The following is a 14,436-nucleotide window of genomic DNA, read 5'->3' on the forward strand; positions in this document are numbered from 1 at the left end:
AATACAGTATGCAGTTTTCCGGTTAACCCGTCCGCGTTAAACACAGTGCCAGATTTACCGGGGCTATACGGCAAGTGCATCGCGCCTGGACCCGCGACACTTACAGTTTTTAACTCATTTAAGCAAATATAGGTACTAATGCATTTTTTATAAATTTAAAAAATAAAGAATACTTCTAATAAACGTTTTGCAAAATATATATATATATACCATATATAAGTAGGTATATTTAATATTGTGATTGTATAGAACACAAAAACGTTTTTATTTGCCATGTCATTACGTGGAAATCTGAAGAAAAAGGAATAATCATTAAATCATCATTTGATTTCGAAAACAAACATTATCGAAAATTAACAAGTTTACCTGCGATTTAATAGGGTAACGTTGAAAACCAATTTAAAAAAAGTTCTCAAAACATAATAATATACTTAAAATACTATCTAAATATTTTGGTACAAAAGGGAAATAACTATTAATTTAAACAAAATTAAAAGTATATAAAATTAGTTTATTTACTTTTGTAAATAATAACTATGGTACCTATATTAACTTCATATGTGGATCTTACCTTGATACTATACGTTATCTTCGGTATAACTAAAGACACGCAATGGTTGAGAATCCAAATTAGGCGATCGAAATTGATTAGTCATGTAAAAATGAATATTCTTTTCCTATTATATATATTATGTACACAAAAACATGGTTATTAGTCACGTATAACTATTTATCAAAACCTAACAGGTATGAAAGTTAATATTCTTAAACATTTTTTAAAGTACCTACCAATAACCTACATAAAGTCTGAAAGTCAATAAAATTATATATATTCACATACCTAGATATATTTTTTAACAGAGCTACACTCCGTCTCTGCATGAGGTCGAATAAAATAGACACTAACATCTACCGAATTTTGGTTTAGTACTTATAGTTTGAGTACCTTAATATATAGTAATATAAATTATAAAAGAAAAAGGAGAAAACTGAAAATAAAGAACCACTTTGCTGTACGCCTGTACAGTATAATATCATTATCTTATATCATTGAGTAAGTTGCTGTTAATGTATTAAATTTGAATTCAATGATAAATCATTGGATACGAAAAACACCTCTAATAGTGAAGACAATTTGTTAGTTTATACTAAGTATATTTAAATTACTTACTACTAAAGTAATTTATTTTATTATTTATAATATGGTAATTTAAATTAATTTTTTTTAAAACATTTATTACATTATTAATATTTAATAATATTATAGTAGTACCTGTGTATTAATGTTATAGAATACTTTTATACTTATTGTTAATTGTTATTAACTTTTGAACAAATACCGACTTATCGTAGAACAATGTGAATGTACTCAAGTATAATTTAATTTCACGGTATAAATAGACAATAGCATAAAATGAATCTAAACGTGTTGAAAGTAGTCATTGTGTTTATATCTTTTAGAATTTTTGGGTTCAGTATAAACTACTTATAATATGAGTAATTGAGCAGCCATGTATTAAGTTTTCAAATTTTAAGTATTAATATTAAAGTTTAATGAACTTTTAACTAATAAATAATTTGCAAATGATTTATTAATTATTATCGTGTAGGTATACAGACAAAAAATACACATCATTACTTAATCAATACATACATTTTATTTCTCCGTGTAAAATCTAAAAAATAAAATTCAAACTTTAAAAACTTTATATCAATCAACTTAGTTTATTTATTGAAATTAACTACTTAATGAAAAATGAAAATCTCTGTAATCAAAATAAATGTTGTAGGTATATCTATTTTAAATTTTAGACCAATAATGAGTGATGCAAGATTAATATATCGTAAGGGCATTACAAATTGTTTCAAATAACTTTATTAAGTTATCTAGGGGTTTCAGAAGTAAATATTTTGATGTGGACCACCAGTTCTTACCGATAGAAAACCCCTTATTTTTTTTTCATGAATGATTTAAACATTGATTAATTCTAAATTTATTGTAACTTTATAATTACTTCTATGGTCTTTGAGTTTAGAATAAAATACCTATTAAAATTTTACACAAAATCAAGATAACAAAAAATAAAATTAATTAATTATTATTCATTATAACTTTAATGCATTGTAGTATTGTATTATGCGTAAGAGATTTATTAAAATATATAGGTACACTCAACAAAAATAATGATCAATTTTAATAAATTATATTTATCAACCTTTAATAAAATGCCTTCATTAATAAGAAAAAATAAATTGTCAAGGTAATAAAAAAAAATATTATGTCAATAGAAATTGTATTGAATTAATAAATAGAGAATATACGTTTTGTTTATTTTATAAATCTGATTTACTAAAATGATAATTTTGTTTTTATAGTAATTTGATTAATTTGTTTATTGAACGAATAAATAGTTTGTTAAACTGACATAATATTTTATACTAAAAAATAAAAATCTTAGAATATTGTCCAAATGTTAGCATATTTCAACGGCCAGTTCCCGCGACACTAATTACATTTAGTAATTAGTATTATACAGAGTGGTCAGTGGACCACGACCGTGTTTTCCAGTTTTTGAATTATAGTAACCGTACAGAAAAATAAGAGAATATAGATACGATGGTCCACCTATATGCAACATACTAACACGTTTGTATACCTACCTATAGTCTTATATTTGAATTTCAAAGAATCTACTACGATTTTCCCATTTTTAAATTTTCTTATAAAGGTAGTACATCAGCTTTCTTCGAAAAAAAAGTTTTTCTAAATTAACAATTAAATTATTTTAACTATTCCATCAATTATTATGCACTAAACATAATTTTGTTGCCAACTGTGAACCGTAAGATAAGTGATAACTGATAAAATAATATGATTTTCTATAATATAATTGCTGTTTATTGTTTAATGTTTAGACCAAAACTGAAACGTGCATTCATACAATATATATTTTTTATTCGTAAATTCGTAAACTGCGTATTGTCAATTTGAAATGAAAAAAAAAATTCCAACCCAATAAATCACAACAATTGTCAAAAGATTGGTGAACTACTATATAGTTTACTAATGATACTGTAGAAACGTATACATATTATGTATGATATAATAATGTGATATATAAAAATACGATAAATAATTAAAAATCAAATAATGAATATTCATAAATTTCCGGTTACAATCTCTTTACTTAATATATTATTAATTTTAATATGAGTATATATAATTTATTAAATAATTGGTAAGTCAACAGCTCTAATTCAAAATGTAAAGTGAGAATATTTTTAATGCAAACGTTACTTTACGAAAAAAACGATCACGCCTCGTAGAATTTTCAGATCTTAATCATTTTTGTTATTTATTTCAAAAAAGAAAACTTTATTCAGGTTGCATGGAAGTCTGATTTTTTAATTAATTTTAATTAACGCCATAAAAATGTATGCAAAAAATTGTGATACACAGAACTACAGAAGTTTATTGTAACATCTAAAAATAAAGATTTTCAAATCAGATACCAGTACCACCTGTATCTTTCAAATAAAAATAAGTTATGGAAATCTGACTATTTCATGAGTTTTGACTGCTTGAAAATGTTTCCTGCGATGAAAACTGATATAAGTACCTACTAAAAACGTGTCGGATGTCTGTCAAAATTGTCTATTTTTTGAGAAACATATCCTCATCTACACAAACTTTTAATGGAACACTTCGTTGGTCTCTTTTTTAGAAAATAAGACCTGTTATCTCCAAATTATTATATATAAGCGTAAAATAGAAAGTGTGAATACAAAAAAAAAAAAGAAAATTTTCACAGTTTTATACATTTTAATTATTGAACCCCTCAAAGTTAAGTATAACTCAAAATTTATAGACAATGGTTATTATTATTAATATTCGTATACAACGACCGTTAAATCCAAATTGTCGGATTGTCAGCTATAAAAATGTCACATTTGGCATGTACCATAATTATAAATCCACGCCAATGAAATATACAACTTAATAAGTAAATATTATCTCAAAAGTCAATATTATCTTATAAATTATAATATAAAATTATTCAATAATACAATTTTTGGAGATATTTTCATTAGAGTATGTCCAAAACTATAGTTCTTGTTTTTAATATAAATATGGTCACTCAAAATTAAGGTAAGTAAATTTAAATTTAAAACCAGGTACCTATATGATAATAAAAATTGCATCTTATAATCAAACATAAATAATACGTGGTATATTAGTACGTAAATACATTAAAAAAAATTTGATTGGTGATAAAATATGATTCGAAAGTTTGGTTATAAAAGATTAAAATTTTTTAACATACCTTATCAAACAAACTTATCTCTCTAGTGAAGTAGGTATAATAGGTACTTAACTTAATAAACATTTAACGATTTTATTCATTATTTATTTTTATAAACAATTTAGAATTTAAGAAAATCATAATTAATTATTATTACATTAATTATTATAGCTTTGAAAAAAAAGTACTTAATTTAAAGTGAAATTTTCTAATTTTCATAATAAAAAATTCCAGATACATAATTATATGTTTATTAGATAGTTTTTCTTTATACACAAAAAAATTATTGGGAAATTTAAAATGATACATTAAAGTATTAACTAGCTATAAAAAAACCTACTTTTCTAAAAGTACTATTAAAAAATGTACATTATTATTTGGACTAAAATTAATTTAATGTTTTAGTATATTAATATTATCATACTCCAATAACCCCATATTATAAACAATGCAATTAATATACAATAATATACGGTATTTCTTAAAAAAAAAAAAAAATAATCAAATAAATAAAAAATAAAACATTTTGATAAACATTTAATTACAAATGTATTTTAGTATTTAAGATTCTTGTTAATTATTATTGATGAACAACACTTAAAAATAAATTTTATAACGTTGAACATATTAAATTTAAAAATGACACGTTTTAATAGACATGGGTTATAAAGCTTATTCCATTTTATTTGAAAGTTCTAAATTAATGCAGTTCGTTTCATATGCTTCACAATAATATAAAAAAAAAATTGATCGGTATTATTTTTATAAGGTGTAACGCAAAAACAAATACCTAAAGACTATTATAGAAATAAGAAATATTCAATTTATTAAATTTTTTTGAAATTATTATGATCGATAATCACTTTTTTGCTATAATTCAAAACTCTTGGTTATTTAGTATACAAATATGTCTCATGAGTTGTGTGATACTATCATCATTAAAAAAATTCAAAAATACTTTTTTTTTTATAAGAGTTTAGACTTAAAATATTGATGAAATTCATCAAAATTACAAAAATTGAAAATTATTTTTTTTAGTTAACGGTATAAAAAATGTTTAATTTGTATAACTACGATTTGAAAACTTAATACAATGTTTCTCACCAGTAGATTAAAATGAAACCAAAAAATCTAAAATATATACAATCAAAATTTCTTTTATAGATATTAGTTGAAATTCAAAATTATATTATTTTTTTATTATATATTTTAAAATAACGAGGTGGTTAGTCCTTTTCATCTTTAGGTTAATTCACACACACTAATTATGTGAACTTCGACAGGCATGCTTGCAAAACATTCAGAGATCTTTCAAAGCCATAGGTATAAATTATAAAACGCACAATTAACATTCAAATAGGCAAAACAATGATGTTCTATGTCCATATAAATTGAAAAATGTTATTAAAGAATCCACATGCACTGATGGCACTTTCGTCTTTTAAATAAATTACAAGCGTGTTTTTAACGTATGATAACTTATATTTTATACATACATACTGTGAAATAGTACTAAACGCATAAAAAAAAATATTTAAGAGGACGCTATAGTGCTATATGTGCTGTCTGATGTCTCTGTCTTATACACGCGTGACATAGTTAAAAACTGTTTTGCTCGGGATAGCTTTACTTCCAAGATATTTATATAGAAATTACCAAAATTATAAATCGCATTGGGAAGAACTTTACCTGTGTCGTAGCATTTAAATTTTTTTTATAACATAAATACAATTAAAGTTATCGGTTAGAGAACTTTAGGTTTTTTTTCATTTAACTATTAAAAATTATTGATCGCCGCTATCAAAAATAAATAAAACGCTACCGACCCGGGTAATGTTCTGCCCAATACGATTTATAATTTTGGTAATTTTGAAATAAATATCTAGGGAATAAAGTTATTATTTAGATCATTAATGTTGTGGCGCGCTCTGGGTGTTTGCCTCAATCGAATCGGATACTAACGACTAAACGACGCTACAACGGCAACCGTCAACACATGGCTAAATATATAGTATATATATATTATTTAGCAATGTGCAACGCATAAGTACAAATACGCGAACGTCGCGAACACCCGACCGAATCGAAGTCCTCACGCACGCCGGCCGGTCAAGTCTCATAATACGTAATAAATACGTATGTTTGGTTGACAATTTAATGTAGTGAGGAACTGATAAGTAATATTGATAATAGCAAATAATTATTATGAATTATGATATTATTCTTTTAAATAAAAACCAGTCGTTAAAATTTACACGAAATAAAAAACAATTGATATATTCTTAGACTCTTGAGACAGAAACTGACCGCTTACAATATATATTCAAAACGTTATCTCATCACCATTCCCAGTCAAAATTATGAACAACGTAGGAGCAACTTACAGGTAATACGGTTGTAGTGAAGTAGAGGTGAAATAAATAAATGGTAAGAATATTTCGAAGTACCTATATTTTTATAAATTTGTTGATTTCTAATAAATGGTATTATTCTATCGCCGTCGACGATTACGTTACTGTACAGTACAGTACCTAACCTAATCTGACCTGCTCTAATAATATTAACATACGCAAACACAAATGCCAGAAATCCTATTTCAACTCACTATGTTTAATGTATTTCTCTTTATAATTCTGTATTTTGAGACGAGCCATTTTTAAAACCTACCTACATGTATTGTATTTATTATAGAATATCAGAGCACGAAGCAACATCATGGTATACACAGAGAATCCCCATAAATATCAACACACTTACAAAAAGACTCACAAACTATCGCAGTAACAACTACAGCCAGAACCGCTCATACATTGTCAAACAGGGAAACTAAACACAAAGAGGAAAACAGAATCTAGGAAGTAAGCAGGACTAATTTTATTTTTTTGATGCATAACCCATAAAAAAAGGCATAACCATTTTATAATAAAACTTAATATATAATAAGTTAAGAATTTTTTTCAAAATTTGAAAACCTTATTATAATTCGTAAATTTGTATGAATCCACAATTGTAAAATACAGAATGTCAGTTTAATATCATACTTTACTTTACTAAATATAATATAACTTATTAAATATTATGTATGTAAGCGAATTTAAGATATTGAAAAACATTTTTTTTTATATAAAACTATGTGTAAATGTACTGCTACAATCCTTATTTTGCCAATAAAATACTGACTATTCATCTTACTCATTTAAAACATTCACCATTGTAAAAAGATGTAAATGGTCACTAAATATAATATAACTTATTAAATATTATGAATATATGCGATTTAAATTATTTCATTTTATTTTTTTTTATATAAAACTATGTGTAAATGTACTGCTACAATTCTTATTTTGCCAATAAAATACTGACTATTCATCTTACTCATTTAAAACATTCACCATTGTAAAAAGATGTAAATGGTCACTAAATATAATATAACTTATTAAATATTATGTATATATGCGAATTTAAGATATTGAAAAACATTTTTTTTTATATAAAACTATGTGTAAATATACTGATACAATTCTTATTTTGCTTATAAAATACTTACTATTCGTCTTACACATTTAAAACATTCACCATTGTAAAAAGATGTTAAAGGTCACTAAATATAATATAACTTATTAAATATTATGTATATATGCGAATTTAAGATATTGAAAAACATTTTTTTTATATAAAACTATGTGTAAATGTACTGATACAATTCTTATTTTGCTTATAAAATACTTACTATTCGTCTTACACATTTAAAACATTGACCATTGTAAAAAGATGTTAAAGGTCACTAAATATAATATAACTTATTAAATATTATGTATATATGCAATTAAAAAATTCTATATTATTTTTTTTTATATAAAACTATATGTAAATATACTGATACAATTCTTATTTTGCTAATAAAATACTTACTATTCGTCTTACTCATTTAAAACATTCACCATTGTAAAAAGATGTAAATGGTCACTAAATATAATATAACTTATTAAATATTATGAATATATGCGATTTAAATTATTTCATTTTATTTTTTTTTATATAAAACTATGTGTAAATATACTGATACAATTCTTATTTTGCTAATAAAATACTTACTATTCATCTTACTCATTTAAAACATTCACCATTGTAAAAAGATGTAAATGGTCACTAAATATAATATAACTTATTAAATATTATGTATATATGCGAATTTAAGATATTGAAAAACATTTTTTTTTATATAAAACTATGTGTAAATATACTGATACAATTCTTATTTTGCTTATAAAATACTTACTATTCGTCTTACACATTTAAAACATTCACCATTGTAAAAAGATGTAAATGGTCACTAAATATAATATAACTTATTAAATATTATGAATATATGCGATTTAAATTATTTTATTTTATTTTTTTTTATATAAAACTATTTGTAAATATACTGATACAATTCTTATTTTGCTTATAAAATACTTACTATTCGTCTTACACATTTAAAACATTCACCATTGTAAAAAGATGTAAATGGTCACTAAATATAATATAACTTATTAAATATTATGAATATATGCGATTTAAATTATTTTATTTTATTTTTTTTTATATAAAACTATGTGTAAATATACTGCTACAATCATTATTTTGCCAATAAAATACTGACTATTCATCTTACTCATTTAAAACATTCACCATTGTAAAAAGATGTAAATGATCACTAAATATAATATAACTTATTAAATATTATGTATATATGCGATTTAAAAAATTCTATATTATTTTTTTTTATATAAAACTATGTGTAAATATACTGATACAATCATTATTTTGCCAATAAAATACTGACTATTCATCTTACTCATTTAAAACATTCACCATTGTAAAAAGATGTAAATGGTCACTAAATATAATATAACTTATTAAATATTATGTATATATGCGAATTTAAGATATTGAATAACATTTTTTTTTATATAAAACGATGTGTAAATATACTTATAAAATTCTTATTTAGCTTATAAAATACTTACTATTCGTCTTACACATTTAAAACATTGACCATTGTAAAAAGATGTTAAAGGTCACTAAATATAATATAACTTATTAAATATTATGTATATATGCGAATTTAAGATATTGAAAAACATTTTTTTTTATATAAAACTATGTGTAAATGTACTGATACAATTCTTATTTTGCTTATAAAATACTTACTATTCGTCTTACACATTTAAAACATTGACCATTGTAAAAAGATGTTAAAGGTCACTAAATATAATATAACTTATTAAATATTATGTATATATGCAATTTAAAAAATTCTATATTATTTTTTTTTATATAAAACTATATGTAAATATACTGATACAATTCTTATTTTGCTAATAAAATACTTACTATTCGTCTTACTCATTTAAAACATTCACCATTGTAAAAAGATGTAAATGGTCACTAAATATAATATAACTTATTAAATATTATGAATATATGCGATTTAAATTATTTCATTTTATTTTTTTTTATATAAAACTATGTGTAAATATACTGCTACAATTCTTATTTTGCTAATAAAATACTTACTATTCATCTTACTCATTTAAAACATTCACCATTGTAAAAAGATGTAAATGGTCACTAAATATAATATAACTTATTAAATATTATGTATATATGCGAATTTAAGATATTGAAAAACATTTTTTTTTATATAAAACTATGTGTAAATATACTGATACAATTCTTATTTTGCTTATAAAATACTTACTATTCGTCTTACACATTTAAAACATTCACCATTGTAAAAAGATGTTAAAGGTCACTAAATATAATATAACTTATTAAATATTATGTATATATGCAATTTAAAAAATTCTATATTATTTTTTTTTATATAAAACTATATGTAAATATACTGATACAATTCTTATTTTGCTAATAAAATACTTACTATTCATCTTACTCATTTAAAACATTCACCATTGTAAAAAAATGTAAATGGTCACTAAATATAATATAACTTATTAAATATTATGTATATATGCGATTTAAAAAATTCTATATTATTTTTTTTTATACAAAACTATGTGTAAATGTACTGCTACAATCCTTATTTCGCCAATAAAATACTGACTATTCATCTTACTCATTTAAAACATTCACCATTGTAAAAAGATGTAAATGGTCACTAAATATAATATAACTTATTAAATATTATGTATATATGCGAATTTAAGATATTGAAAAACATTTTTTTTATATAAAACTATGTGTAAATATACTGATACAATTCTTATTTTGCTTATAAAATACTTACTATTCATCTTACACATTTAAAACATTCTCCATTGTAAAAAGATGTTAAATGTCACTAAATATAATACTACTTAATTAAAATATATTGATGTTTGATTTTTTAAAAATAGGTTAATCATATTGTGAATTATAACCATGTATTCATCCTTTTTAATTTCTGTTTAGGCATTACAATACAACATAATATTTATCTCAAACAATTTGAGCAACACCTATGGGATTAAGAGTATTATGCTAATGAGGGATGATATAACAATGCACCTTATATATTGAGATGGAATTTTTAAATTTTATAATTAATTAAAATTATTAAAAGTTATGTGTAAGTATACTGCTATAATTCATATTGTTAAAATAAAAAACTAAGTATTAAACTCAAACATTAGAATTATTTATCATTATAAAATGATGTTAAAGGGGACTTATTATAGGGTAACAATAAAGAGTATGTTTATATATGATTTTAAAAAATTGAAAAACATTTTATTTTTATAAAACTATGTGTAAATAGACTGCTACAATTCATATTGGCAAAATAAAAAACTAAATATTAAACTCAAACATTACAATGTGATTAAATTAAGTGCTCTATAATCAAAATAAAAGATGAACTAAGGACTACTTAATTTTTATTTTCTGTCAACTTACTTTTTGATGTTTTCATAACCAATCTTCGCCATAATGACAATATTAATGAATAGTATGTTTTTATAATTTTAGTTTGACCTAATGTTTATCCTAATTATTAACATTAATATAGAAAAATCATAGTCAATAGCACCAGCCGTTTACCGTTGTTGCTCTCATTTGTCACAATCACAAACCACGAGTGTCACAGCGAGTCACTGAACATTTTAAGCCACGAACTCACTAATAAATACTAACTTAGTATATCTCAGTTCGTGCTTAAAGCTTTCTTAACTTCGACTTGATTATAAACGTCATAAACACGATGATGGCAATAAACCAACAACCCGTTGATCATACATGATAATATAAACAACTACTAGGTATTGATCGTAACTTTTTGACGGGTTGATGGCAAGGGCTTTTTAAATAGTCTGTTTTTTATATCATGTGTTAATTCTTAAAAAAATTACCTTTCTATCTTTGTAATTGCTAATTTACAAACTTTATAGGTACAATATACTTGTAACAATTTAACAAATAATAGTATATCAGCTTAATGCAAATGGTTTTTCTCAATTTTCATTTTTTTGCATTTCACTTTGAATAACTGTTCTAGGTATCACATGATCGATAAATCAAAAACAATTATAAGGCAGTGGACATATATTTTTATGTATAAAAATAAATTAGGTATTAATTATTTTACATATATTTAAACAATGCAGATACAAGTGAAGACAGACATGAGTTCGCCAGCCATATATAGTAAGCCTACCTACAAATATATGAAAAATGCCAGCGTGTCTATACGCGTATCGTATGCACGTGTTTTTAGTTTACGTTGATTAAGTTGAAGAAGTATAATATGTTCCACAGTTCCACTTGGTATCGAATATTTTATTATCGAGGTTTTAGAAAGATACATTTTCGAATGCACATTTTGAAAGCACACGCCCTATTTTTGATCAGACTTCCACAAAACCATGACTAAATGTGACAAAAATAAATCCCTACACCGTTGGGGTCGAGTCCATAGACATTATTATTATGTCTATGGTTCAAACTTTGCTTTTATTGACTTTTACGTATTCAAAACGAGATTACCGCCAAACTATCAAGCCACCAAATCAATGGGGCCAACCTTGCAAACATCGTCATCGCCCACTTGTTTATATAACTAAACTTGTACTTCTTACGATATTAATCTCATTCATGGCGCGTCTCCGGCCTCCACCCTAGGGTACTCACTTACAGTGAGTTACCTTGGCTGCCAGTTGTAATTGTTCCGACTCCAACAAAATTTTGATCAAATTTCTATCAAAAATATTTCAACATCTCATAATATCTTTAGACATATTTATGATTAGTGGTTTGTGATAACTTATCAAATTCGTCCCCGTTGCTTCGATATTTCAATTTTCAATAGTTCTATCATAGTGTCAAAGTGAATGAGTGTAAGCCACAAGGCAATTAAAGTTATTACTACTAAGTGATAAAAAACGCCGACTTGTTTATTTGTACATTTTATAGTTAGTGTTCTTTTGTATACGTTTTAATTTAATTTGAAAGTTACAAAATGGTATAAAATGTTTGTTTCTTGCTTTTATTAAATGTGAAATATTGATATCATTTCCATATTGTATTTTATTACAGTCGCACACTATACTGTTGGTCCAATTTGGAACCAATCGGAATACAAGGACATATTCCGACTACAATTCTGTTAAAGAATGCATGAATGGTAAAAAAAATTCCCTTACTTTGCCAATAATCATCTAATGTTTTACAATTTTAGGGATTTGTGGGATTTATGAATCACGTCTGAAGAAATTAAATCCACGCTTTTTGTCTCTTACATATGAAATAACTGAGCTGTTTGAATTTCTCGACCAAATAACAGATCTTTCATGTCTTGTGTACTTCAATTATATTATATTACATTACAAGGCAAGGCAAAATTATGGAATTTTTATAAATTATATTTTATGTTTAGGTATCAACCAGATACGATGATTTATATTCCATTCAACAAAGAATGGATAAAAGAAAAGTTATATATCCAACTCAGATGTCAAGCTAGTCCACCTGAAAAAACTGTAAGGATTTAATGGAATGTTTTATCAAAAATTTTTATGAGGCCGTTTTTTTCCTAGTACATATACTATTTTGTAAGTATCATTGAATAAATACACAAATTATGTTTTAATAATGTAGGTTGACCTTAAGCAGTGTACAAGTTATGCATAGTAATTTGACAAGTATTCAAGATCCTCAGAACTTCCCTTAGTTAATAAAATTAATGTTTAAATGTGTAAATTTATTTTTATTTTTTGTGACTATTTGTGTTAAGTAACTTTGTTTTACTTCATCTCATTATAATGACCATTTTGGTACATAAGAAATTATTGTATGTAGTATGTATCTAAATTCCTCCAATTTTTTTTTTATTAAACAAGAGAATATTACAAAATGATTATTTTTTTATTTTAAAACCTTATATTTTATATCTTAAAAGCAGTGGTTTCTACTTAAAATTTGATGGCATATAATTGACAGTAACCAAGTTTGAGTTATGAATTTATAGTAGCATATTATCTCATGGCTATTTCAAATACTATTAAATTATGTACTATGTAGAAGTATGGTTAGTTTAAGAGGACGCTTCACCAACATGGGTTGTCTCTGTCTTACAAACGCACAACATAGTAAAAACCGTTTCATACAGGTAAGGACCACTCGGGCTGAAGTCCAAGTTCATCAACCAAATTTTTTACACTAGAAAGAGATTTTAAATTGCAACATTGTGTTTATTTGTGTTATCAGAACTAGATAAAAACTTTCAAAAATAACAGCAATTTTGTAGAAACGATCAGAACTTTTTTTTGTAGTTTTGATATCAAAAATTTATTAACAGTATTGCGCAATCCGAAATCTTTTTCTAGTTATATCAATATCTTAAATTTTAATTTAAATCTATTATAGAGTATTTAATACTATAAAAAAGTTTAGATAATCAAATAGACTAGAAAAAAGACAATTCTATAGAAGTTACTTCATTAAATCTTCATTGAGTTTATTCGACTTGAAAATTACAATGTAAGAAATACCTATAGTTATCTATATCTATAAAAAGTTAAAAATTAATTGCCTTTATATATATTTAAATTTTATGGTTTCTTTATGGGCTACATACGAGAAATCTTTTAAT

General features: G+C 24.2%; 1 protein-coding gene and 2 long non-coding RNA genes across 4 annotated transcripts; all 3 read left to right on the plus strand.

Annotated features, from left to right (window-relative positions):
* Positions 1-2,324: 2,324 nt before the first annotated feature.
* Positions 2,325-3,166, plus strand: LOC126551569 (uncharacterized). The gene is made up of 3 exons (XR_007605503.1): positions 2,325-2,647; positions 2,730-2,843; positions 2,917-3,166. It is a non-coding gene; the product is annotated as an uncharacterized LOC126551569 (long non-coding RNA).
* A 3,338-nt stretch (positions 3,167-6,504) lies between these two features.
* LOC126551568 (uncharacterized) lies at positions 6,505-10,505 on the plus strand. Of its 2 annotated transcripts, none has more exons than XR_007605502.1 (3): positions 6,505-6,690; positions 6,996-7,534; positions 10,101-10,505. It is a non-coding gene; the product is annotated as an uncharacterized LOC126551568 (long non-coding RNA). The 2 variants fall into 2 exon arrangements; XR_007605501.1 differs by lacking the exon at positions 10,101-10,505 and adding an exon at positions 9,551-9,698.
* A 1,521-nt stretch (positions 10,506-12,026) lies between these two features.
* Positions 12,027-14,142, plus strand: LOC114132790 (enhancer of rudimentary homolog). The gene is made up of 5 exons (XM_027998366.2): positions 12,027-12,807; positions 12,882-12,969; positions 13,024-13,144; positions 13,222-13,324; positions 13,443-14,142. Exons 1-5 carry the CDS (start codon positions 12,805-12,807, stop codon positions 13,473-13,475), a joined length of 348 nt encoding a protein of 115 aa, XP_027854167.1. The 5' UTR covers positions 12,027-12,804; the 3' UTR covers positions 13,476-14,142.
* The last annotated feature ends 294 nt before the right edge of the window (positions 14,143-14,436 follow it).

This window comes from Aphis gossypii, chromosome X (assembly GCF_020184175.1).
Source record: "Aphis gossypii isolate Hap1 chromosome X, ASM2018417v2, whole genome shotgun sequence".
NCBI lineage: Eukaryota > Metazoa > Arthropoda > Insecta > Hemiptera > Aphididae > Aphis > Aphis gossypii.

Coding starts and splice junctions, on each gene's coding strand:
- LOC114132790 (XM_027998366.2), top strand. Junction 13,145..13,221: donor ACAGATCTTTCATGTCTTGT/GTACTTCAATTA, acceptor TTTTATGTTTAG/GTATCAACCAGATACGATGA. Junction 13,325..13,442: donor CTAGTCCACCTGAAAAAACT/GTAAGGATTTAA, acceptor TTAATAATGTAG/GTTGACCTTAAGCAGTGTAC.